General features: G+C 40.7%; 1 protein-coding gene across 1 annotated transcript; it reads left to right on the top strand.

Moving 5' to 3' along the window:
- Positions 1 to 20,375: 20,375 nt before the first annotated feature.
- LOC129687870 (interferon-inducible GTPase 1-like) lies at positions 20,376 to 21,575 on the top strand. The gene has a single exon (XM_055622453.1). The coding sequence runs from the start codon at positions 20,376 to 20,378 to the stop codon at positions 21,573 to 21,575; it is 1,200 nt and encodes a 399-aa protein (XP_055478428.1).
- Positions 21,576 to 25,209: the final 3,634 nt, after the last annotated feature.

Raw genomic sequence — 25,209 nt, 5'->3', positions numbered from 1 at the left:
TTTTATTTTGTATTACGTATATATATTGTGGGGATTGAAATATGTTCATGTGAGTGCAGAGGTTTTCAAAGGTCAGACGTATTGGATTTCTCTGGAGCTAAAATTATAGGCAGTTGTGAGCCACCTGACATGGGTCCCCGTTACAAACTCAGGTCTACTTTCAGAGCAGTACATGCCCTTAACCACTGGGCCATCTCTCCAGCATTGGCATATAATGTTGAGAAAGCTGTTACTTTCATGTCCTAGCCAGACTTTTCTGTAGAACTGATACATAGATGGATCTGTTTATGATTGAAGGAGAGGTGGATCTCTGCGTAACCTATTTTGGAACAGCACTAAACTTGCTACTGTAGTAGCTCACCATGTATAACATGTGGCAGGCCTAGAGAATATGTTACAACGAATAATTATTCCCTTCCTCATAAAGTATCTGTGTCAGAAACCACAGGTGCTTTTCCACTAAGCACTACATCTCCCCAATGTTTTTCCACTACATATGAGCACATGCCAACTTTATACAGCTTTATAAGTCATTCTCTACAATTGCTTATGTCTAGAATCAGGTCATTCACCTTTGTCTCCTACTAGCCAGTGGGATGCAGGGCAGTGTGTCTCTTCTGAAACTCTTCATGGCCTTTCAGACTAACCCAAGAGTGCCAGCTGGGAGATGGCTGTGGTTGTTGCATTTCTCTGTATACATGCTTAGAACTGTGGTGTCAAGCAGATAGTGAAGTTTTCATGTGTCCTCAGGCCAGATGTCCTTTTATAATCAACTGATAACCTTTAACCCCTCAAGAAGGCTAATGAAGAAACTAAGGAAGTGTGCCATTGTGAAGCGTAACTGCTGAGTCTATCTATGCAAGACAGTTCTTCTTTGAGGACACCATAGTCCTACTGGGGTTGTCACTGGTTCTGTCTCTAGCTGCTACTGATAAACATGCAACAGCGGATTCATCCTACAAATAAAGTGCATTTCAAATAGCTGCCATTTGTAGCAAAAATGTGTGTGTCCATATTTGCACTCTACCATGTGAATACACGCGGAGGTTGGGGATCAACATCTGGTGTCTTTCTCACTCTCTGCCTTATTTTAAGACAGTGTCTCTCATTGAACCTGGTACCCATCAGTGGTGGAAGGCTAGACAGTGATCCCACCTCACTACAGCTGGCTTTCATGGGATTGGCGATCCTGTCTGAGGTCCTCATGCTTGCACAGCAAGTGCTTTACCTGTGAGACTTTGCTCCAATCCACTGTGTTCTACTTTACAAAATAAATGAACCTACAGTGGAAGCCCATGCCTGTAATCCACCACTCAGAGAGCAAGACCAGGTGGATCTCTGGGTCATAGGTCAGCCTGGTCTACAGAGTGAGTTCCAGGAAAGCCTGGGTGACATAGTGAGACATTGTCTCAAATAAGTAAGTAAATAAATAAATAAATTTAAATTAAAACATTCTTGAAAGGAAATGAAAGGTAGCACTCGAGATGTAGTTCGGATGGTAGAGTTCAGAATGCTCTGGATTTAGCCCTCATCACCTGTGATGACAGCACTGGAGAGCTAGAGGTGAATCACTGAAATTCAAGCCCATCAGCTGTTCACTGCAATACCAGGCCAGCCTGGCTGCATAAGACTGTTTTGAAAATGCAAAACATACTGGGGAATCTACTGTGATTATGTTGAAGGATGGGTGCTTTGGTGAGAAAGGGAAAGGTAGAGAGAAGGAACAGGGAGGAATCTACATGGAGCCGGAGACTCAACTGAAACTTCCTTCTATTGCTTTTGCTTCTTCCCACATTCTGTGTGTGCTTTGTTTCATGGCTAGCAAGCAGCATAAGAAACTGTTTCAATTTCCCAGGGAAAATGCAGCTATCCTTGTCACTGTGGCTAAGAGTCCATTGAAAGTCCACTACATTTCTTCCACTGTCAGAATCATTCTCACTTTTCCCTAAGAACTGTGAGCAGACTGTGTCTCAGGGCCTGACTCAGCCTGAGGAAAAACAAAAAAATCAAAACAAACCAAAACAAAAATCCACCCAATAAACTCTGGACACCAGCTCCAGTGACTTAGACAACTGAACCTTATCTAATGGCAGGAGTATTCATTGGTGTTGTCTGATCTCTGTCACTTGTAACCAGATGCTACTCAGTGCTTGCTCAGTAGAATTGCTTAGGATGAATTTCAGCTCCTGGAAACAGCTGCTATTGGTGACTAGTGTTTTGATTCTCACAGGACCTCAAAGAAATTGAAATCCCTTGGACACCCTCTCAACCTCCATCCACAGAGGGCTGTTTAATAGACGCAAAATGACAGTAAGCCGTAGGCTGACTCACAAAATTTTTAAAAAGGAGGTTTCTTAGCCAGGTAGGCACAGTGGTTCACAGCTATAATCTCCACACTTAGGAGGTTGAGGCAGGAGGATCACCATGAGCTCACAGTCACCCTGAAGAACATAGTCAGTTCTAGACCCATGTGGGATAACAAAGAATATGCTGTCTAAAGATATTTTTTGAAAGACACTGTCTACATGCTTCTTATACAAGTGCTGTGGAGGAAGAGACAGGAAGATCTCTTTGAGTTCAAGGCTTGTCTGATTTACATGGTGATTTCCAGGTCATCAAGGACTACATAGTGATATCCTGTCTCAAACAAAAACAAAAACAAAAAACAGAAATTAATTTCTCACAGGGTTAAAGACCACAAATTAGTGAAGTGTTGACAAAGCCATGCTTTCTCTACAGGCAAGAGGTCAGATTTTATTTCATACTTGCTTCTTTTTTTAGTTTATTATAATTTATTCACTTTATATATCTGCTGTAGCCCCCTCCCTCAATTCCTTCAAGTCCCACCCACCTTCCCTCTTCTCCCCCTGTGTTCTTTCCATAAGGAAAGGGGGAGGACTGTCTCCCCTTCTTTCTGACCCGATCCTATCAGGTTTCAACAGGGCTGGCAGCATCATCTTCCTCTGTGGTCTGGCAAGGCTGCACCCCACAGGGGTAGGTGGACAAAGAGCTAGCCACTGAGTTCATGTCAGAGATAACCTCTGATCTCCTTATGAGGGAATTCATTTGGAAACTGAGGAGCTTATGCTCTTCCTCTGAGCAAGAGGTCTAGGTCCTCTCCATGTGTGGTCCTTGGTTGGAGTATCAGTCTCTGCAGGAACCGCTGGGTCCACGATTTTTAGCTCTGTTGGTTTCCTTGTGGAGGTCCTGTCCCCTCCAGGCCTTTCTATCTTCCTCTACTTCCATAAGGTTTCCTGTAGTCTGCCCAAAGTGTGACTATGAGTCTCAGTATATCCTTCCATACCTTGGTGGGTAGAGTCTTTCAGAGGCCCCCTGTGGAAGGCTCCTGTCCTGTTCCCTGTCTTCTCCTACTTCTGATGTCTATCCTGTTTGCCCTTGTGAGTGAGGTTTCAGCCTCTTCCTTAGGGTCCTCCTTGTTGGTTAGCTTCTTTAGAACTATAGACTTTAGCATGTTTATCCTATATTGTATGTTTAATATATTATAAGTGAACATATACCATGTGTGTCTTTCTACTTTTGAGTTACCCCACTCAGGATGATCTTTTCTAGTGTCTACCATTTGCCTGCAAATCTGTTTAAGGATTTCTCTGTTTTTAATTGCTGAGTAATATTCCATCCTGTAAACATCCCACCCTTTCTGTATCCATTCCTTGGTCGAGGGACATCTAGGTTGTTTCCAGATTCTGGCTATACAAATAAAGCTGCTATGAAAATAGTTGAGCAAATGTCCTTATTGAATGGTAGGATATCTTATTGGTATATGTCCAGGAGTGGTATAGCTGGATCTTGAGGTAGCACTATTCCTAATTTTCTGAGATAGCACCAGATTAATTTCCAAAGTGGTTGTACAGGTTATATTCCCACCAGCAATGGAGGAGGGTTCCCCTTTCTCTTCAACCTCTCCAACATGCATCATCCCTTGAATTTTTGATTTTAACAATTCTGATGGATGTGAGGTGAAATCTCAGGGTCGTTTTGATTTGCATTTCCCTGATGACTAAGGATGCTGAGAATTTCTTTAAGTGTTTCTCTAATTTTTGATATTCTTCTGTTCCACATGATCATCTCCTTAGATGTTGAAAAAGCATTTGACAAAATTCAACACCTATTCGTTTTTAAAGTTTTGGAGAGATCAGGGATACACTGCCCATACCTAAACATAGTAAATGTAGTATAGAGCAGGCCTATAGCCAATATCAAAATAAATGGACAGAAAATTAAATCAATCCCACTGAAATCAGGAACAAGGCAAGGCTGCCCACTGTCTCCTCACTGTCTCCTCATCTCTTCAACATAGTTTTTGAAGTCCTAGCTAGAGCAATAGACAACTAAAGGAGGTCAAGGGAATACAAATCAGAAAGGAAGAAGTCAAAGTATCACTATATCACTATTTGTAGATGATATGATAGTATACACGAGTGACCCCAAAAATTCTACCAGAGAACTCCTGCAGCTGATAAGCAATTTCAGCCAAGTGGCTGGATACAAAATTAACTCAAAAAATCTGAAGCCCTCTAGTTATACAAAAGACAAAAGGCTGAGAAAGAAATCAGGGAAACAACACCCTTCACAATAGCCACAAACAACGTAAAGTACCTTGGTGTTACTCTAACCAAGTAAGTGAAGACCTTTATGAACAAAACTTCAAGTTTCAGAAGAAAGAAATAGAAGATATCAGAAGATGGAAAGATCTCCCATGCTCACAGATCGGTAGGATTAACCTAGTGAAAATGGCCATCCTACCAAAAGCAATCTACAGATTCAATGCTATTCCCATCAAAATACCAACACAAGTCTTTCCGGCCCTTGAAAGAACAATTGTCAGCTTCATATGGAAAAACAAAACATAACAAAACAAAAAACCCAGAATAGCTAAAACAATCAATAGCTAATACAATAAAAGATCTTCTAGAGGTATCTCCATCCCAGATTTCAGGAGTACTATAGAGCAACAGTGATAAAAACTGCATGGTACTGGCATAGAAACAGACTGGAAGATTAATGGAATCAAATAAAATACCCAGAAATAAACCCACACACCTATGGAAACTTAATTTTTGACAAAGAATTCAAAAACCATACAGTGGAAAAGAGATAGTATCTTTAACAAATGGTGCTGGCCTAACTGGATGTCTACATGCACAAAAGTAAAGTCTAAGTAGATAAAAGATCTCAACATACATCCAGACATATTAAATCTCTTTGAAGAAAAAGTGGGGAAGAGCCTTGAACTCATTGGCACAGTAGACAACTTCCTGAACAGAACACTAACAGCACAGGCTCTAAGATCAACAATCAATAAATGGGACTTCATGAAACCAAAAAGCTTCTGTAAAGCAAAGGACAATGTCATAGAACAGAATGACAACCAACAGACTGGGAAAGGATCTTCACCAACCCTAAATCTGACAGAGGGTTAATATCCAGAGTATATAAATAACTGAAGAAGTTAAATCCTAGTGAACCAAGTAATCCAAAAAATGGGTACAGAGCTAAACATAGAATTCTGTACTTGCTTCTTAACTCTTGTGTTTGGTGACTCTCTTTGATTTTTGACAGCATAATTTCAAACTCTACCTCAATTTTGCCCTCGTGGCTCTGTCTTTTCCTGTTTTTATGAAGATGATATGCATAATGGATTACCTATCAGAGTTGCTCCATTTTAACCGGGCTTTATCTAAAAGCCTCTATTTCCACATGAAGTTAAAATCACGGGTTTTAAAGCCTAAGGCCCTTCATTTTGTGGCATCTCCTTTGGTCCTTTTTATTCCTTCAACTGGCTTTCTAAAATACATATCACTTACCCAGAATTTTATAAACGCTCACCAAATCTCCACTGCTTCCAGGTAAAAACTTGTGAACTGTGTTTCAGACCTTCGTCATGTGATCTTCATCAGAATTTCCTGTCATACTGTAGCTCATGGATTCTTTGAATATCCAAAATCATATATCACTTTACACAAGTTTTCTAGTTAAGAACTAAGCAAGCCACCCTAGATTTCTCCACAATATCTGTTAGGATTTTGATGGATTCTTCACAAACTGCCACTGTCTTGTTTGTTCTGAATTTCCAAATGTACTGTGGTGCTTATTATTTACAAATAAATAATTTTTAATAAACAACTAATAAATAAATGATGCTGAGTTAATGCTTTCAGAGAAGGACAAAGCATCTAGTAATAATAAATTAAAAAAACCCTACAGTATCACTTGTGTGAAGGCGGCATCTTACACAATGATAAAAATCTTTACCAGCTATGTACTGAACAGAGGGTTAGTATCTAGAATCTATGAAGAACAATTACTTATCAAGAAAACAAGCAACCCAATATTAAATTGGAGCATGGCCCTAAACAGAGAGCTCTCAAAAGATGGAATATATATGTCTGAGAAACCTTTTTTAAACGTTCAGTATTCTTATTTATTGAGAAAATGCAATCAAGACTACTTTGAGATTTTTATCTCAACTCTGTCAAGAGTGGCTAGAACACTAGTACAAATTGTAACAAATGCTACTCAGTTTCTCCTTGTGGGAAGGCAAACTGGTGCAGCCACTGAGGTGATTCATGTGGAAGCTCTCCCAAAACAGAAAACAGATCTACAACATCAATCTGGCTGTACCACACAGTAAGTATTCTCAAACCCTAGCTCCTACTACAGAGCTACTTGTTCATCCATCATTCCTACTCTTTTCACAGTAGCCAGGAAATGAAAACAGTCTAGATGCCCATCAGCTGATGAATGGAAAATGAAAATGTGCAGCTTTACACAGTGGAGTATCACTCATCTGTTCAGCAAAATAAACTATGAAAATAATAGGAAAATAGAACTGACAGCAATCATTCTGAGTGAGGTAACAGAGGTCCAGAGAGACAAACATCATTTAATCTCTCTCATTTATGGATACTCTTTTTCACTCTTCAGATATGTACATTCCATTTGGAAAGCCCACAGAGGTTTTGAAATTACTATGGTGCCATGGAGTACTTCGAAGAGAGGCGAGATAGGATGCACTAGCAGAAAGGGTTAAAAGAAAATAATGTAAAAGATAGTTGTAAATAAAGGTGGGAAGGGGAGAGGAGGGAAACTAGGAAAAATAAATAACACTACAGGATTTTAAAAGTCATATTTAAGCTACTATTATAGAGCTTTCCTAAACTAAATCTATGCATATCTATAAAAGGAGTTAAGATGGAATTGCCCTATATTGGGGCAACAGTGCTCCTGCTCTGCTGGACACCACAGGGTAACAAATACAAAGCTCAGTCCCACGAGTTAGTTACATTGTTTTGGAGATGTTGCTCAGTCAGGTCCCTGATCATTAGAAGCCGTTGTCAGTTTTTTTTTTTTTTTTTTACTGTCTTGAACTTGAACTCGATGGTAAAGAAAACACATGCTTGAGTTATAGAACATGGAGAGATCAAGCTGATTCTGACCCAGACACTTCACCTTTACTGGCTAGCTTTCACAGTGCTCAAAGTTTCAATCCACCCTACCAGAGGAGAAATGCAATCATTGATCATACCCAGCTGCGAACTATGTGAGCTACAGTAATGACTGACCAGGGAAGGTGCATCCACCAGTGTAATAATGGCAATAATGTCATGGTAATGACAAAGCAGTTCCTGATTATACTTAATATTATTCCACAACTTGAAACTCCTGCTAGGTAACATAGCTGGGCCATAACCTAACACTAGATTGGCCAGTCTAGACCCTAGGTGAGAACCCACAACTATTATTCTGCTTAATGGACACAATATTAAACCAGTTTCTAAAATTTTTTCATTATGTCCATAGATTAAAGCAAATCTCAACCCATATTATGAAAGCTCATATTTGTAGTAGATGAGCATCAATACAGAAACCCACAACTGGCCAAGATGCAGAGAAAAGACACGACACACCGGAATGTCCTACCCTGAATAGAAAATGCATACTTCTACCTCTACTGGCACAGGGATGGTTGTGGAAGAGGGGGTGGAAAGACTGCAGGAGTCAGAGTCAGTGGATGACTGTGTGGAAACAGTGTCTTCTGCACGCATCAGGGCAGCTGCACACAGGAATTCAGAGTGGATGTGACAGCCATGTGTAAAACTGGTCATGCCCAAGCCAGATCAAATCCCTTCATTGACAGGGAGGTTAAGAATGACAAGAATTAAGGAACATGTAGGCACCAACTCAACTTCTCCGCAGTCAATGAGTTGTGTGGATGTTGTCCTCAGCAAGGGGAACCTACTGTCAGTTTGCAGAGAGTGCTTCTGTCTTAGAGTTTTTATTGTGTGCAGAGACATAATGACCCTGGCACCTCTTATAAAGGAAAACATTTGATTGAGAATGGCTTGCAGTTTCAGAGGTTTCATCCATTATCTTCATGGCAGGGAGTATGGAGGCCTGCAGGCAGACATGGTGCTGGAGGAGAAGGAGCTGAGAGTTCCAAATGAGGATTGGCAGGCAGCCTGAAGAAAAAGTGAGCTACTAGGCCTGGATTAAATTCCTGAAACCTTACCCCTAGTGACCCACTTCCTCCAACAAGCCACACCTATTCCAACAAAGCCACACCTACTAATAGTGCCACTCTCTATGGGCCTATGAGAATTATTTTCTTTTTTTAAATTTATTATAATTTATTCTCTTTGTATCCCAGCTGTAGTTCCTTCCCTCCACCCCTCCCAATCCCACCATCCATTCCTCTTATCCTCCCATGCCCCATTCCCCAGTCCACTGATAGGGGAGGACCTCTCCCTTTCCATCTGACCCTAGCCTATCAGGTCTCATCAGGACTGACTGCATTGTCTTTCTTGTGGCCTGGTAAGGTTTCTCTTCAGGGGAAGTAATCAAAGAGGCAGCCACTGAGTTCATGTCAGAAACAGCCTCTATTCCCCTTACCAGGGAACCCACTTGCGGACTGAGCTGCCATGGGCTACCTCTGTGCAGAGGTTTTAGGTTGTCTACATGAATAGTCCTTGGTATGAGGATCAGTCTCAGAAAAGATCTGTGGGCCCAGATTTTTTGATTCTGTTATTCTCTTTGTGGAGCTCCTGTATCCTCCAGTTCTTTCTATATGCCCTTTCTTTCATAAGATTCCCTGCAGTCTATCCAAAGTTTGGCTATGAGTCTCAGCATCTGCTTTAATACGATCCTGGGTAGAGTCTTTCAGAGGCCCTCTGTGGTAGGCTCCTGTCTTGTTCCTTGTTTTCACCCTCTTCCAATGTCTATCCCATTTGCCTTTCTGAATGAGGATTGAACCTTTTACCCAGGGTCCTCCTTCTTGCTTAGCTTCCTTAGGTGTACAGATTTTAGCATGTTTATCCTATATTATATGTCTAATACCCACTTATAAGTGAGTATATACCATGTGTGTCTTTCTGCTTCTAGGACACCTCACTCAGGATTATCTTTTCTAGTTTCCACCATTTTCCTGAAAATTTCATGATTTCCTTGTTTTTAATAGCTGATTAGTATTCCATTATGTAAACATACCACAATTTCTGTATCCACTCCTCAATTGAGGGACATATAGGTTGTTGCCAGATTCTGGCTATTATAAATAAAGCTTCTATAAACATGGTTGAGCAAATGTCCTTGTTGTATAGTTGAGCATATACCATATGAAATATGAAATAGAGCATATTTCAGATATATGCCAAAGAGTGGTTAGAGTTGAATTTAGAGGTAACACTGTTCCTAATTGAGAAAGCTCCAGACGGATTCCCAAAGTGGTTGTACAAGTTTACATTCCCACCAGCAATGGAGGAAGGTTCCCCTTTCTCCTCATCCTCTCCAGTGTGCATTGTCACTTAGTATTTTATCTTAGCCATTCTGATGGGGGTAAGGTGAAATCTCAGATAGATCAATACTTATCACCCTGCACAAAAATAAAGTCCAAGTGGATCAAAGACCTTAAAATAAAACCAGACACACTAAATCTGTTAGAAGAAAATGTGAGGAAGAGCCTTGAACTCACTGGCACAGGAGACAACTTCATGTACAGAACACCAACAGCACAGGCTCTAAGATCAACAATCAATAAATGGGACCTCATAGAACTGAAAAGCTTCTGTAAAGTAAAGTACACTTTCTTCAGAACAAAACAACAGCCTACAGACTGGGAAAGGATCTTCAACAACCCTATATTTGACAGAGGGCTAATATCCAGAATATGTAAAGAACTAAAGAAGTTAAAAAGCAACAAATAAGGTAATCCAATTAAAAAATGGATTACCGAGCTAAACAGAGAATTCTCTGTAGAGGAATATCAAATGGCAGCTATATAATGCCCTTAGTAATCAGGGAAATACAAATCAAAACAACCCTGAGATATGTGGGCTATTTGTCTTAGCATCAGCCTGGATTGTTTGGAGATTACCATGGGACCCTCTTGGACAACAATTCAACTAAATGCAACCCAGTCCCTCCCCTAAAAGCCTTGCCTGGCTACTAGCCATGGCCAGTTGAAAATCTGTATCCCCCATTACTAGGAGTCCTCATTAGGATCCTCTTCCTTAGATTCCAGGAAGTTTCCACTACACTCGGTTTAAAACTTTTAAAATTGTTTAACCTTTACAAATAGAAAAAATCTTTTTTTAGAGGTAATTTCTTTTTAATTTAAAATTTTTATATTAATTACAGTTTATTCACTTTGTATCCCAGCAGTATCCCCCTTCCCTCATTCCCTTTCTCGCCTTTCCTCCCTCATCTCCTCCCATGCCCCTCTCCAAATCCACTGATAGGGAGGTCCCCCTCCCCCTCCATCTGACCCTAGCCTATCAGGTCTCATCAGAACTGGCTGTGTTGTCTTCCTCTGTGGCCTGGTAAGGCTACTCCCACATCATAAAAATATCTAAGGGAAGAGTGACTCTTCAAAATCAGGCAGTACATATAACTTTGTTTTCTTTAAAAACTGACAAGCTACAGCTGGGATACAAAGCGAATAAACTGTAATTAATATAAAAAACTGAAATGCAAATAAAGTAAGTAATTATAGGTATAAGAATATATTTTAACCTTTTATGATTAGATAGCTATTAAGAAATAAAAGGAGACAGAATGTAAGTAGAAGTCAGTAAGTATTTTGAATAAGGAAAAATGTCAATTTAATGGTTAGGTGGTGATAAATACGAAAGGATTTAAGACTGTAATGATAACCTGAAAATTGCATCTTAACTTGTGACAACCATTGCAAAGCTGCCATACAAGCACACTGTCTACTTCTTTAATTCCCAACTTGCAAATTCATCAAAAATGTACATAGAAAGACTATCAAAATACAAATTACATATAAGATGCTTTCTAATGTGACCCTAGTGTCTGAGTGAGCCCTTTTCACTTCCATGTTTCCCAACATCCATTTTTTCAGTACATTTAATAAACAACTGTTTGTGGTTAAAAAAAAAAAAAGAGGAAGAATGACAAGAAAGGCCAGGGTGGTGCTGGAACTGGTGATGATGAGGAAAAGGATTAAATTAATACCTTCCTGGACTGGAGGACTGTATAGTTTTCCAGTTGATTAATAAAACAGAATTGATACTTTGAAAAAAATAAAGACCTGGAGGGGGCAGGAACTCCACAAGGAGAACAATAGAGCCAAAAAACAAACAAACAAACAAACAACAACAACAACGAATAAAAACCAAAAACCTGGGCCCAGGGAGGCCTGTAGACACAGATACTCCGGCCAACAACCATGCATGGAGAGGACCTAGACTCCCTGCTCAGAGGAAGCTCATAGCCTGCTCAGTTTCCAAGTGGGTTCCCTAGTGGGTTCCAAGGGGTTCAGGAGCTGTCTCTGACATGAATTCAGTGGCAGGCTCTTTGTTCACCTCTACCTAAGGGTTGCAGCCCTGCCAGGCCACAGAGAAAGATGATGCAGCCAGCCCTGATGAGACTGGATTGGCTCAGATCAGATAGAAGGGATACCTATCAGGGTACTACAGAATGGGTATAGAGGGAGAAGAGGGGCGGTGGGTGGGACAGAAGAAGAAGAGGGAGGGAGCTACAGTGGGGATACAAGTGAATAAATTGTAATAAATAAAAAAATAAGGTAAGTAAAAGAAACCTAAAAAAACAGAGTACAGAGCTAAGCAGAGAATTGTCAACAAAGGAATATCTAATGGCCAAGAAACACTTAAAGAAATGCTCGATATTCTTAGCCATCAGAGAAATGCAAATCAAAACAATTCTGAGATTCCATCTTACACTGATCAGAATGGCTAATATCAAAAACTCATGGTGGAGATGATATGGAGAAAGGGGACTGCTCCTCTATTGCTAACGGGAGTGCAAACTTGTACAATCACTTTGGAAATGGATTTGGCTTTTTCTCAGAAAATTGGGAATAGCACTACCTTAAGATCCATCTATACCACTCCTGGGCATATACCTAAAAAATGCCCTACCATTTAACAAGGACCTTTGCCCAAACTATGCTCATAGCAGCTTTATTTGTAATACCCAGAATCTGGAAAAAGCCTAGATGTCTCTCAACAGAGGAATGGATACAGAAATTGTGATACATTTACACAATGGAATACTACTCAGCAATTAAAAACAGGAAATCAACAAATCTGCAGGAAAACTGATGGAACTAGAAAGGAGCATCCTGAGTGAGGTAACCCAGAAACAGAAAGACACATATGACATACTCTCACTTATAAGCAGATATTAGCCATATAATATAGGATAGCCATACTAAAATCCACAGACCTAAAGAAGCTAAACAGTGAGTAGGACCCTAGGGAGGATGCTTAAATCTCATTCTGAATGGCAAACAGGATAGACACTAGAAGCAGTGGAAGAGCAGGGACAGGATGGGAGTCTACAGGAGGGTCCTCTGAAAGGTTCTACCCAACAGGGGATTGAAGCAGATGCTGACACTCACAGTCAAACTTTGGGCAGAGCACAGGGAGTCTACGGAAGAAGGGAGGAGGGATAGAAGGACACAGAGGGGACTAGAGCCCCACAGGGATATCAATAAAACTAAAATACCTGAGCCCTGGGGATACTGCAGAGACAATGCAACAACCAAGAACCATTCATGGAGAGGATTTAGACCCCTGCTCAGATGTAGCTGATTGGCAGCTCAGTCTCCTTGTGGGTACCCAAGTAAGGGGGGGGCAGGGGCTGCCTTTCTCATGAACTTGCTTGCTCTTTGATCACTTGCCCCTGGGAATGCGGCCTTGCCAGGCTACACAGGAAGAGGATCCAGGCAGTCCAGATGAGATTTGATAAGCTATGGGCAGATGGCAGAGGAGGAGAACTCCCCCCTTTCAGTGGACTACAGAAAGAGGATAGGGAGAAGAGGCAGTGAGGGTGGGACTGGGAGGAGTTGAGGGAGGGGGCTTCAATCTGGATATATAATGAATAAATAGCAAAATATTTATTTTTTCAATTTGCATTCTGGTCATAGCCCCACCCTTCCTCTCTCTCCCCCATCCCCTTCCCTAGTCATCAGAAAAGGGGAGCCTCCCCATCCAGTTGTCTATTTCTCTTGGTGCATTTGCTTCTTCTTGTTCTAGAGCTTTCAGGTGTGCTGTTACATTGCTAGTATGGGACCTCTCCATTTAATTAATTAATTCACTTTATATCATAGCCCTCTCCCTCCTCTCTTCCTGGTCCCACCCTTCCTCCCTCTTCACCCTTATCTCTCTCCCCTACTCTTCAGAAAAGGGGAGACCCCCAACAACTCACCCAGCATATCAAGTCGCATTGGGATTGAACACATCCTCTTCTCCTGTAGCTGGTGAGGCATTCTTGACAGGGGGAAGTGTTCAAACAGCAAGCAAAAGAGTCCCTGTCAAAGACAGCCCCCATACCCATAACTAGAGAACCCATATGAAGACAGCTATCCATTGGCTACATCTGTGCAGGGGCCCTAGGTCCAGTCCACGCATGTTCCTTGGTTGTTGATTCAGTCTCTGTAAGCCCCTGGGCCCATGTATAGTTGTCTCTCTTGGTCTTCTTGTGAAGCTCCTGTCCCCTCTGGGTCCTTCTATCCTTTTCCCCTTCTCCACATTCTTCCACAAGACTCCTTGCACTCTGCCCAATGTTTGGCTGTGAGTCTCAGCATCTGTTTTGTTCAGCTGTGTGTTTGGGGGAGGGGGTGTCTCAGTTTCAACCAGGCATTGGTTGGACATTCCCTCAATCTTTGCTTTATTTTTATTTTTTATCTTATATGCTGGGTAAAGTTTGGATTGAAGTTTTTGTGGGTGGGTTGGTGTTGTCCTCCCTCCACGAGGTGTCCTGGCTAGTTAGAGGGTGGCCTCTTCAGTCTCTATAACCCCTTCTATTAGGAGTCTTAGATAGAGCCACCCCCATATCCTCCTAGGAGCTTACCCTGCTGTAGGTCTCCAGCTTGTTACAGAGATACCAGCCCACAGTTTCTCTTCTCTCTGTAAGCCCTCTGTCTTCCTGCCCCTGCTTACTCCAAGTCTGATCTCTTCCCTCATTTCTATCCTCACTCTCTCCTTCACCCAGTTCCTTCTCTCCAACCACTTCTGCTGTCTCTTCTGTTTTCCCTTCTGAGTGAGATTTAAGCATCCATTTTTAAAATGTAAGCATTTAGTGCTATGAACTTTCTTCTTAGCACTGAATTCATTATGACCCATAAGTTTGAGTATGCTGTGTATTCATTTTTAATTCTGGAAACTCTTCTTTCTTTCTTTCTTTCTTTCTTTCTTTCTTTCTTTCTTTCTTTCTTTCTTTCCTTCTTTCTCCAACATCATTCAGAAGAGAGTTGTTTAGTTTCTTTGAGCTTTCCACTGTTTGTGTTGTTGATATCCAACTTTAATCTGTGGTGATCTGATAGGATTCAGGGAGTTATTTCAATATTCTTGTTTTGTATCTGAATATAGAGTCTTTATCCCTGCATTATCTTTTTTTTTTTTTTTTTTTTTTTTTTTTTTGAGGGAAGAGGTACTCTTCAGGCTACTGAAAAAGAAAGGTGGACACCAACCCAGCCCAAAACTTTTGATCTACCATATTTCCTGCCTGAAATAGTGCAATAGTAGCACAGAGTTTGTGGGAGTCTCCAAACAATGTCTGATTTGATATAGGCACCTTATGAGAAGGAACCCATATTTGAAAGGGAGTAATCAAGAGCCAGAGACCGAATAGCCCAGAGAGTTAGGGAAAAACCAAACACAACTGGTCAAACAAACAAACAAAACATAATGATTCCTAATGATACTCTGCTATACTCCTAGATCAGTGCCTCATCCAGTCATCATCAGAGAGACCTGCTCCTGCAGCAGATGGGAACAGATGCAGAGAACCACAGCCAGACATCATGTAGGGAGAGAGTCTAAATTGGAGGTCTCCATCAAATCCCTCCCCTCAGGGCTCAGGGAATCTTATGGAAGAGGAGGCAGAAAGATTGTAAGTCAGATGGGATAGAGGACACCAGGAGAGCATTGGCCTCTGAGTAAAATAAGCAAGATTCACATGCCCTCACAGAGACTGAGGTGGTGAGGCCAAGTGTACTGGGAGTGTTGCTTGACAAAGCTCCAGTGCCTGGATGCCATGAGTTGACCCTTTACTGCCCTTGGTGGATATTTCTTATTGTTAAAGGCCTCTCTCTAAAGGCTACAGTTGGAATAATGTAACAAAAGCTGTTGTCAATAAAAAATAATAAAACTAACAATCGTCCCCTGGGAAAAACAGCTATGCAGAAAATTGAGTCTTCCATAGAATCTATTTAGATTTACAGTTAGATTATTAATAAATTATGTTAGTAAGCATGATATAGAGGCCCTTCAAACCTTCTCTCATCCAGGACTGGACTCCAGCACTGAGGCAGTAAGCACAGGGCCTACATAGACCTATACCAGGTCCTCTGGCTATAAATGATAACTAGTAGCTAAGTATTTTTTTATGAGACTCCTGACTTTGAGAACAAGTGAGTCTCTGACTGCTTTGCATGCTTTTGGGACTCTTAATCTCGGGTTACCTTGTCCAAATTCAATATAAAAGTTTTTAATTCATCTTATTATATTTTATTTGTTATGTGTGGTTATTTTTTATTAGAGCCTTTCTTTTTCTATGAGAGATAGAAAGGGAGTGGATCCTGAGCAGAGGGGAGGTAAAGAGGAACTGGAGGAGTAGAGGAAAGGGAAACTATGACCAAATATGTTTTATAAGAAAGTAACCTATTTTTAATAAAACACAAAAAAGAATTAAGGAACACGAATCTTCAACTGTGAGGAAATAAGGTTGTAGTCAGAGGGGGTGAGAAGGGTTGTGTCTTGGGTGACACAAATATTGGCATCAACACAGGACCCCATAAAGTGTGCTGTGTGACTTCAGTTTAGGCTGCATTTGTGGAGTCATGGATCAGGAAAATTATCTTTCAAGGTTTGTGTTCCAGCGTAGCTAGTAAGCTTTGTTCTGTGTTTCTATCTTTTCCCATGCCATTACTTAACCATGGTTATTTTAGGACTGTGTGGCTTTTTCTGCCAAGAAATGAAGGATTGATGGAATGACAGACAGCTGTTAGTTTTATTTCACTTTCCTCTTCTTGGAAATGCAGGAGATTCTGGAAAGCAACTATCTCCATGCTCTCCCATGATTGGTCAACACTGGGGGCGGTGTGCAGAAGCATGTATATGTCCTACAGTGGAAGCAGAAGTGGGTATCACATGAAGAGCCTGGAGCACACTGTGGAGGGTGCTTTCCGCAGGTGAACTACAGTGTGTGAATCCAGTGGACACAGGATTTTGTCGTAAGTGGTCAGGAGCATTCAGATCTAACTTCTAACCTTCACCAGCTTTTGTCTAAAGAGCTGATAGGTAAGGAGGCATGTAGGAACATGCCCACACAGTGAGCATCCTCAGTTTGAAAACTACAGGGCTTTGATGGACAGGATGATCTTGTAGATGCTGTTTGCCAATCGTTCAAGTTGAGGTAGACCTACGGGAAATGATTTCAATATTGTTTTTGATAAACACGTCCAGGTGATTGGCTTGTCCGTTACTCCTCTCCCTGAGATGGTTGTAGTGGACCTGTCAGGTGATGGGAAACCTCTGCAGTGTGTGAGGTTTGCTGTATCTAGGGCTCAACTTGCTTCCTACTTCAGAGTCAACTATGTAATCCCTACATTCCCTAGAAAGTGGTCCTGTGAAGAAGAGGTCTTTCTGCAGGCTGCTTCTGAGGGAGGTGACTATGGAAATCTGTCTCAAGACTCGTGTTCACTGTGGTTTTCTTTATTGCAAAGCATGAGTGCTAACCATCTTCTCTGCATCTGTGAGGAACCTGAGCTGTGTCAGGGTTGGTGACAGCTGACATCTGGGCAGGCTTCCTTGTGTGATGCTGGTGTGTGGAAGCCTTCTCATCTCCTGTGTTCATATTCAGTGGGAAGACCTTGCAGACAGGTATTGCACTGGAGCCTGGATCAAAAAACCAGGAGCTAGAACTGAAATAATGAGAGGGAAAACAGAAATGATGAGAACAGCATGCGTGCTTTCTGGGAGATTCTGTCTGTTTCCTGTGGGAGGCTGTTTCCTTTAACAGGAATCCAGGTATGGTGTTTATTTAACCAGGCTTAGCTTCTCTTTTAGGACATTCTCTTTACCCACCCTTTCCAGGCATGTACCCACAGTCAGATTGAACAAAGTTCTGAAGCTCTGGTTTCCTGTACTGGGGTCTCCATTTGTCTTGTAGATCGGACAGGAGCTCTCTGTGCAAGAGTATTATGTGCTTGTGATCATACACACGATATCTTTCTGAGGAGATCGTGTTTTGCATTAGACTGGTTTGTACTTTCTTGAGACTCTTGGCAGCCACTCACATGAATGTAGTAGGACTTCAGTTTCACATACACCAGTTTGAATTATAGAAATGACCCAAATGTTCACAAGGAAGTCCAAGTGCATTCCTCATGTTCCCCATTCATTCCCTGGTGATAAACTACCATAGACCTGTGTGCTGGAGGTGAACAAGTGAGCAACACCAAAGCACATTCTGATACCTGAGGTTCATTATACTGTGGGAGGATGGCAGCAACCAATTAAATACACATTATGTAGCTGTAAGTGCTATTGGGGAAACAGAGACACAATGAAAGGATGGTGAATAATGGGGGCGGATACAATTTTACATCCCAATGCAGATATAAATGCTAAAGCCTCCCTACCCTAATTGAAGAAAAACCTAGAGAAGGGGGATTAAGTTAATAGCCAAGTGACTATTGGGGAAGAGCAACAAGGAAAGGAAGCAATCACTAAGTACAAGGTAACAGGGTGGCTTCAATTCAGACACTAGAGGCTCCAGAACTATAATAATTAAATTCAAAGGAACGTAACATGTAGCAGGTGCACTTTATACCTAGTGAATATTTCTTGAGGGGGTGGAATGGGGATCCTTTTGGTTTCTCTCAGAATTGATTTGACATGATAGGACTTCAGTGTCTACAGGATAACTCTGGCTGTTTGATCATCCATGTTGTTATAAGAACACTCACAGGAAATACAGTGATGTGGATGACATAATCAAAGACTAAGGAAGTCAGGAAGAAGGTAATATAGGAGGAATGATCAGTTGTGAATAGATTTGGAAACAGGGCTTAAGTTTGCAAACTGACTTGATAGGGGTGAGACAAAGAGGAGTTTCACAGTGACAGCAGGGATTTTCTGTTTCCTGAAGTGTGAAGAGGTCCATTGTGCTGCCTTGGGAGGTCTCACAGGCAGGTTTATGGAGAATAAAGGGCCAAAATATGAGATCTGAGCTAATTACATACCCCACAATCAAACTCAGGTTCTTAGATCTGGAAGCAAGTGTATTTACCTACAGAGTAAACTTGCTGGACTTCATATTTTTTCTTTTCTGACAGGGTCTTAAGTAGCCCAGGCTAGTCCCTAACTCACTATGTTCCAAGGAAGACGTCAAGGTCCTGATCCTCTTACCTCTATGTCCTGAGTCCCAGCATTATAGGGATCCAGGACCACATGCATATGATAAGATGCTGGGGATTGAACCCAAGGCCTTATTCATGCTGGGAAATCACTTTACCAACTGACCTGTATCTGTGGTCACAATTAGATTACTTTGATAAAATAAAAAGTTTAAAAGAAAATAGGAAATCTTGATGGTGACTTGAAGATACTGCAATACTGTATTGTATAAATGGATTTTAATGTGGACTTTAAGGGCAGTTTTTTTTTATTATTGCAAGTTTATATTCTTCAAGGAGATAAGTTCAAATTCATGAAAAAGTCAAATAGAAAGTAAATACAGAAAAATTAAGAGTTATTTCAATCAAATAAAATAGCTGGATTAATTGAAATCTTTTGAAAACAAAAATACAACAAAGATTTATGTGATTATTAGAGATTTAGCATTGATTAAGCACTGATGTCAGTTTTTATTCATTTTTACTAAGTTTTCAGTTTGAGAAACTAGCTGTCTGTTGACTAAGCTCCCAGTCATCTGAAGGCACACTCTGAAGGGAGTGTGCACAGATGGAGGAGACATTGGATTTCATATAGAACACTCCAGTCAGGATAGAGGCAGCTCAGTTTCTCATGATTTTATGAGTTGATGCTAGTCAAAGAACACATGTAGATTTTTAATATTGCTTTTCTTTACTTACGTTTTAATTTTTCCCTAATTAATGGCTTGATCGAATGTGAGTAGAAATTTGCTCTAGTTTCCTTTCTACTGCTGTGATAAACACAGTGGACAAAATATTTTTAAAGGGGAAACAGTTTGGAGGGTTTACATTCTGATCTCAGTCCATCACTGAGTGAAGTCAGGCAGAAACTCAAACAGGAGTAGAGGTAGGAACACTGGGAGAATACTGATTACTGGCTGACTTCTTATAGTTTGATCCAGCTTTCTTATATTACCTAGGACCAAGGAAGACAATGAAGCCAGTCCTGATGAAACCTGATAGGCCAGGGTCGGGGAGAAACATGGGAGGAGATGAGGGAGGGAGGGTGGTATTGGAAGGGGATGAGGGAAGGGGCTACAGCTGGGATACAAAGTGAATAAAATGTAATTTATAAAAAAATAAATTTAAAAAATAACCTAGGACCATCTACACAGCCATGATACAACTCACAGTGGGCTGGGTCCTCAAACATCAATAGCAAATCAAGAAAATGTTCATAGACAGGTCCTCAGTCCAATTTGCTGAAGATAATTCCTCAAGTGGGGTTTTCTCCTACAAAAGAACTCTAGTTTGTGTCTTGTAGAATATGTTTATTATATATTTATATAATATATAGGGGAACTAGTCAATATCAGAGCATAACTAAGGCTACAGCATAGTGAGAGAACACAGTGCCAAGCACAAAGGCATCCTCAATCTCTTGCAACTCATTCTCCCTTCTTTCTTTCAGCATCCTTTTCTCAACACAGTCATGGGTCAGCTCTTCTCTGATACATCTGAAAATGATGACAACAAAGATTTGGAGTCTAGTTTCAACAAATATTTTAAGAATATTAATACAGAAAGCAAAATCATTTCTCCTGAAACAATCAGTTTAATTGAGTTACAACTGAAAAAAGGCAACATTCAGGGGGTATACTCTGTAATCACTGATGCATTAGAAAATATTGAGAGTGTCCCAATAAATGTTGCTGTGACAGGAGAGTCTGGAGCAGGGAAGTCTAGCTTCATCAATGCCTTGAGAGGGGTTGGAGATGAGGAGAAAGGTGCAGCTGAAATTGGAGTAGTAGAGACAACCATGAAAAGAACTCCTTACAAACACCCCAAAATCAAAACTTTGAATTTATGGGACCTGCCTGGTATTGGAACTCTGAAATTTCCACCAAAAGTTTATCTGGAGAAAGTGAAATTCAAAGAATATGACTTCTTCATTATTGTTTCTGCCAATCGTTTTACAAAACATGAATTAGGCCTCGCCAAAGCAATCAGAATTATGAAAAAGAACTACTACTTTGTGAGGACAAAGGTGGATATTGATTTAAGAAATGAAAAGAAATCCAAACCACGCACCTTTAACAGAGAAAAGACCCTGGAGCAGATCCGAAGCTACTCTGTGAATACCTTTAGTGATAATAACATGGATGTACCTCCAGTTTTCTTGATCTCTAACCATCATTTACATGACTATGATTTTCCAGCCCTGATCAACACCCTGATTAAAGATCTTCCTGCTCAAAAGCGCCATAATTTTATGCTTTCCTTGCCCAATATTTCAGAGGCAGCCATTGACGAAAAGCACAAGTCTATGCAGCAGTTTATCTGGCTGGAAGCCATCAAAGCTGGAGTTTTGGCATCTGTTCCTTTAGTAGGCATCTTCAGAGAAAATGATGTGGAGAAGCTGAAGAAGAGTTTAAACCGCTATCGAGACCTCTTTGGAGTGGATGATGAATCCCTGGAATTCATGGCTAAGAATTTGCAAGTGCCTGTCGAAAAACTGAAAAAAATCATTAAATCTCCTTATTTGTTGCAAACTAAGAAAGATGAAACGTTAGCAGAAAAGCTTTTGAAATATTTGGAGATATTTGCCTCAGTTAATGGTGGGCTCCTGGCAACAGGTCTTTACTTTAGGAAAGTCTTTTGCTTGCAATTTCATTTCCTTGACACTGACTGAAGATGCCAAAGTTCTCCTCAGAGAGTCATTCAGTAGGGGCTGGCAGAGGGCAATAAAAAGTTCTAAGAAACCCTAATAAACTCACTGGATCATTAAACTGGATATGAGTGGAACACTTCTTTAGCTTGTCATCGCTGCTCTATCTGGTCTCTTCCCAGAAAAAGTCATATAATAAGAGGGATGTTTCAGCATAAGTAGCCATTTTCACAATACTGAGTTTGGTATCACAGTTCCTAAGAAAGAATTTGTACATTGTCTTAGTTTGTTTTTCTGCTCATGTGATTAAATACTAACCAAATACAACTCGGGAGAAGAAAGGATTGATTTACCTGGCAGGTTACACTCCATCATCAAGGGAAGCCAAGGCAGGAACTGAAATAGAGACTGTGAAGGAACACTGTTGACTGGTTTGTTCTTCATGGCGGCTTGTTCACCCTGCTTTCCCACTTAACTTAGGACCACCTTCCTAGGGATGGCACTCATGGCCATCCCTAGGGCTGGGTTGTTGACATATTTTTAAATCTATTTTATTTACACTTTTTTATCTTTCTTTCTTCTCTAATGCTTTCCAACATTATTAGGTATGAGAGAAAAAGGTTAGTGGGGAAAAGGGACAGAGTTCTCTGAGGCTACTTTCTGCTGGTTAGGGTTGTTGGGTTTCTTGAGACAAGTCCAATCTTCATTTCAGGATATCGCTGACTTTTCATCAAACTGCGTCGACAGCAACCAAGAGCAACAGGGATGGACACAGGCAGCCTTCTTCTTTTTCAAAGCTCCCTGCTCTCTCTGGACTTTGGCTTCCCTCTTAGAGTCTGCAGAATTAAACTACAGCTGGCAAAGAGCTCTTCTCAGAGCCTGCATAAGGCAAATAATTTTCTGCTGGGGACAATCTGAATCAGTCCCATATCCTACATCTGGGATCAAACAAAAAACATGTTTACATCTACAACACTGGGCCCTCCTACATCAATTATCAATCTAGAAAATGCCCCACAGACAGTTGAACAGGCCAATCTGATGAAGGCAATTCTTCAATTGAAATTTCCTCTTGAAGTGAGATGATGTGGTTCTTGCTTCTGAGCACTCTCGTAACTCCTTATTCTCAGGTTTGATTACAGTCATGTCAAACTTTCGCTGGCCACAGACACCATCATACTTACTAGATTATTCCAGTTCTCCACATAACCACCACATTCTGTTCTTTTTAAAAAAATGAATAAAGTGTAATTAATAAAAAATTTTTAAAAAGTTAAAAAAAAAAGAATCCTCTAGTTGCTCAGTACTTGAGACAGGGTGGCTCTGCAGTTAGAGTAGTCCCACAATGGCTGTCTCTCACTAGGCAGGCCAAAAACCACATAGTTGCTCAGACCACAAGGTACCAGGAGTCCCAACTGTCACAGAAAACCTGGAAGCTTCCTAGAGAGTCACTGATCAGAAGACCAGGATGGATTACTAGAAATGCTTGTTCTGATATCAGTGGTGGAATCAACAGCATTGACAAGGTGAATCACCCCCACTCTCCTCCAGTAAGAGAGAGGGCCAAGCTAGCACAAGCAAGTGATCTTCCCCTTTTTATCTGGGTGGATCTTCCAACAGCCATAAAGACAATCAGAACACTTCCTGAGGTGAGGCTCCTTATCAAGTGATTCTAATTTGAGGCCAATTGACATTAAAATCAACTACATTATCCTTCCTTAAGACCTTTCTTCCTTCCCTAGAGTGACTCTTCTCTAGTTTCCTGGTTTCTTTGGTTATTCCAAGTAAATGACTCAAATCTAAAGATTCAATGCTAGAATCTATATATGAGAAAGAACATGTGGTGTTTGTCTTTCTGAGTCTGGGATATATCTATTGAGAGGCCAAAGAATTTTGGGAATTGGTTTAAAGTTTAAAGCACAAGCCTGAACGAAGGCCAGCCAGGTGTAGACATATCCAGCCACCTGGGGAAAGGAACTAGCTTTACCACATTCTTTTCCTGCCCACTAGAGGTACAGTTGCTAGGAAACCAGCCCAGATGGCCTGGCCAGAACCAATTATAGTTACAGTAAACCAATCATTTCAAAAGTCGAGTTCCCTTACCCAATCATGTAATGCCAAGGCATGTAACTCCATGCTTGCATTTTTTTCCCTTTAAAAACCTTGTTCTCCTAGACTGTGGGGCCGAATTCCTTTTCTGCTTCTGCAGGAAGCTTTTGCAACCTGTGGCTCAAGCACGTATACAATAAAACCTCATGTATTTGCAGAGGAGTCAATTCCTGGTAGTCTTTGTGGGGGTCCCACAAACTGGGCATAACACTATCATTATGTTTTCCAGATTCACCTGTAGGCATGAAAATATCATAGTTTTACTGTTCTTTATAGCTGAATAAAATTCTACTGTGTATATGTATCATATTCTCACTGCTTATTAATCAATTGATGGGCATCTAGACTGTTTCCATTTGCTTGCTAAGGTGAATAGAGTAGGAATGAGCAAAAATGAGCAAATGAATATCTCTGTGATAGGATTTAGAGTCCTTTTGGTATATTTTCAAGACTGATATAGCTGGGTATATGGCAGATCTAATTCTTGTTGTTTTGTTTGTGTAGTTAAGAAACTTCCACAGTAATTTCCATAATAGCTGTATTAGTTTGTGCTCCCATCAACCATGAAGAAATAAAAGTTTTTATTTCCCCATATCCTGGCCAGCATTTGTTGTTGTTTACTTTTTTTGTCTGAAATTTTTTTTCTCACAAAATATATCCTAATAACAATTTTCCCTCCCTCTACACTTTCTAGTTCTTCCATACTCTCCTCCCATCTCAGTCTACTTCTTTTCTGTCTCTCATTAGAAAACAGATGTAAAGGAATAATAAAATAAAAAAGTAAAATACAATAAGATAAAATAGAAAACAACACATTGGAATTGGACAAAACAAACAGACAGAAAAGAGAGCAAGAGAAGGCATAGAGACCCACTCTTTTACAGACTCAGGAATCCCAGGAAAATATTAGCTTTTCAGTCATAGTTTATATGCAGAGGAACTGGTGCAGGCCCATTCAGGCCTTGTGCATGCTGACTCAGTTTCTATTAATTCATATGTGGTTTGATACAGTTGATTTAGTAGGCCAAGTTTTCCTGGTGTCTTCCATCCCTTCTGGCTACAGTCTTTTTTCCTCCTCTACCAAAGGGTACCCTGAGTCCTAAGGGGAGAGAGAAATTTGAAGGAGAGGCCTTGTGTAGTTTGAATTTTTCAAGTCCTCTCACTTTCTACATAGCGTCTGTATTTGTTCTTATCTCCGGAAAAAGGAAGCTTCTCTGATAACAGCTGAGCAAGGCACTGATCTATGAGTGTAGCAGATATCATTAGAAGCCATTTTACTGATGGCTATGTCATCATCATCATCACCACCATCATCATTATTTTAAAAGAACAGTATTATTAGGTTTACCCCTACCTAGGTCCCTGAGCTATCTAGTCTCAGGTTCTTGCTCACCCAAGCAGTAGTAGGTATGGGTTCCATCTTGTGGAGTGGCTTTCAGTTAAATTAGATATTGACTGGTTATTCCCAAAATCTTTGCAACGCCCATTGCACTTGCACATTCTGCAGGCAGGCACCATTGTACATCAACGGATTTGTGGCTGGGTTGGT

This window comes from Psammomys obesus, unplaced genomic scaffold (genome assembly GCF_907164565.1).
Source record: "Psammomys obesus unplaced genomic scaffold, mPsaObe1.curated_primary_1811, whole genome shotgun sequence".
Lineage (NCBI taxonomy): Eukaryota > Metazoa > Chordata > Mammalia > Rodentia > Muridae > Psammomys > Psammomys obesus.
The sequence above is the reverse complement of the archived record's forward strand: the minus strand, read 5'-3'. Positions and strand labels throughout refer to the sequence as shown.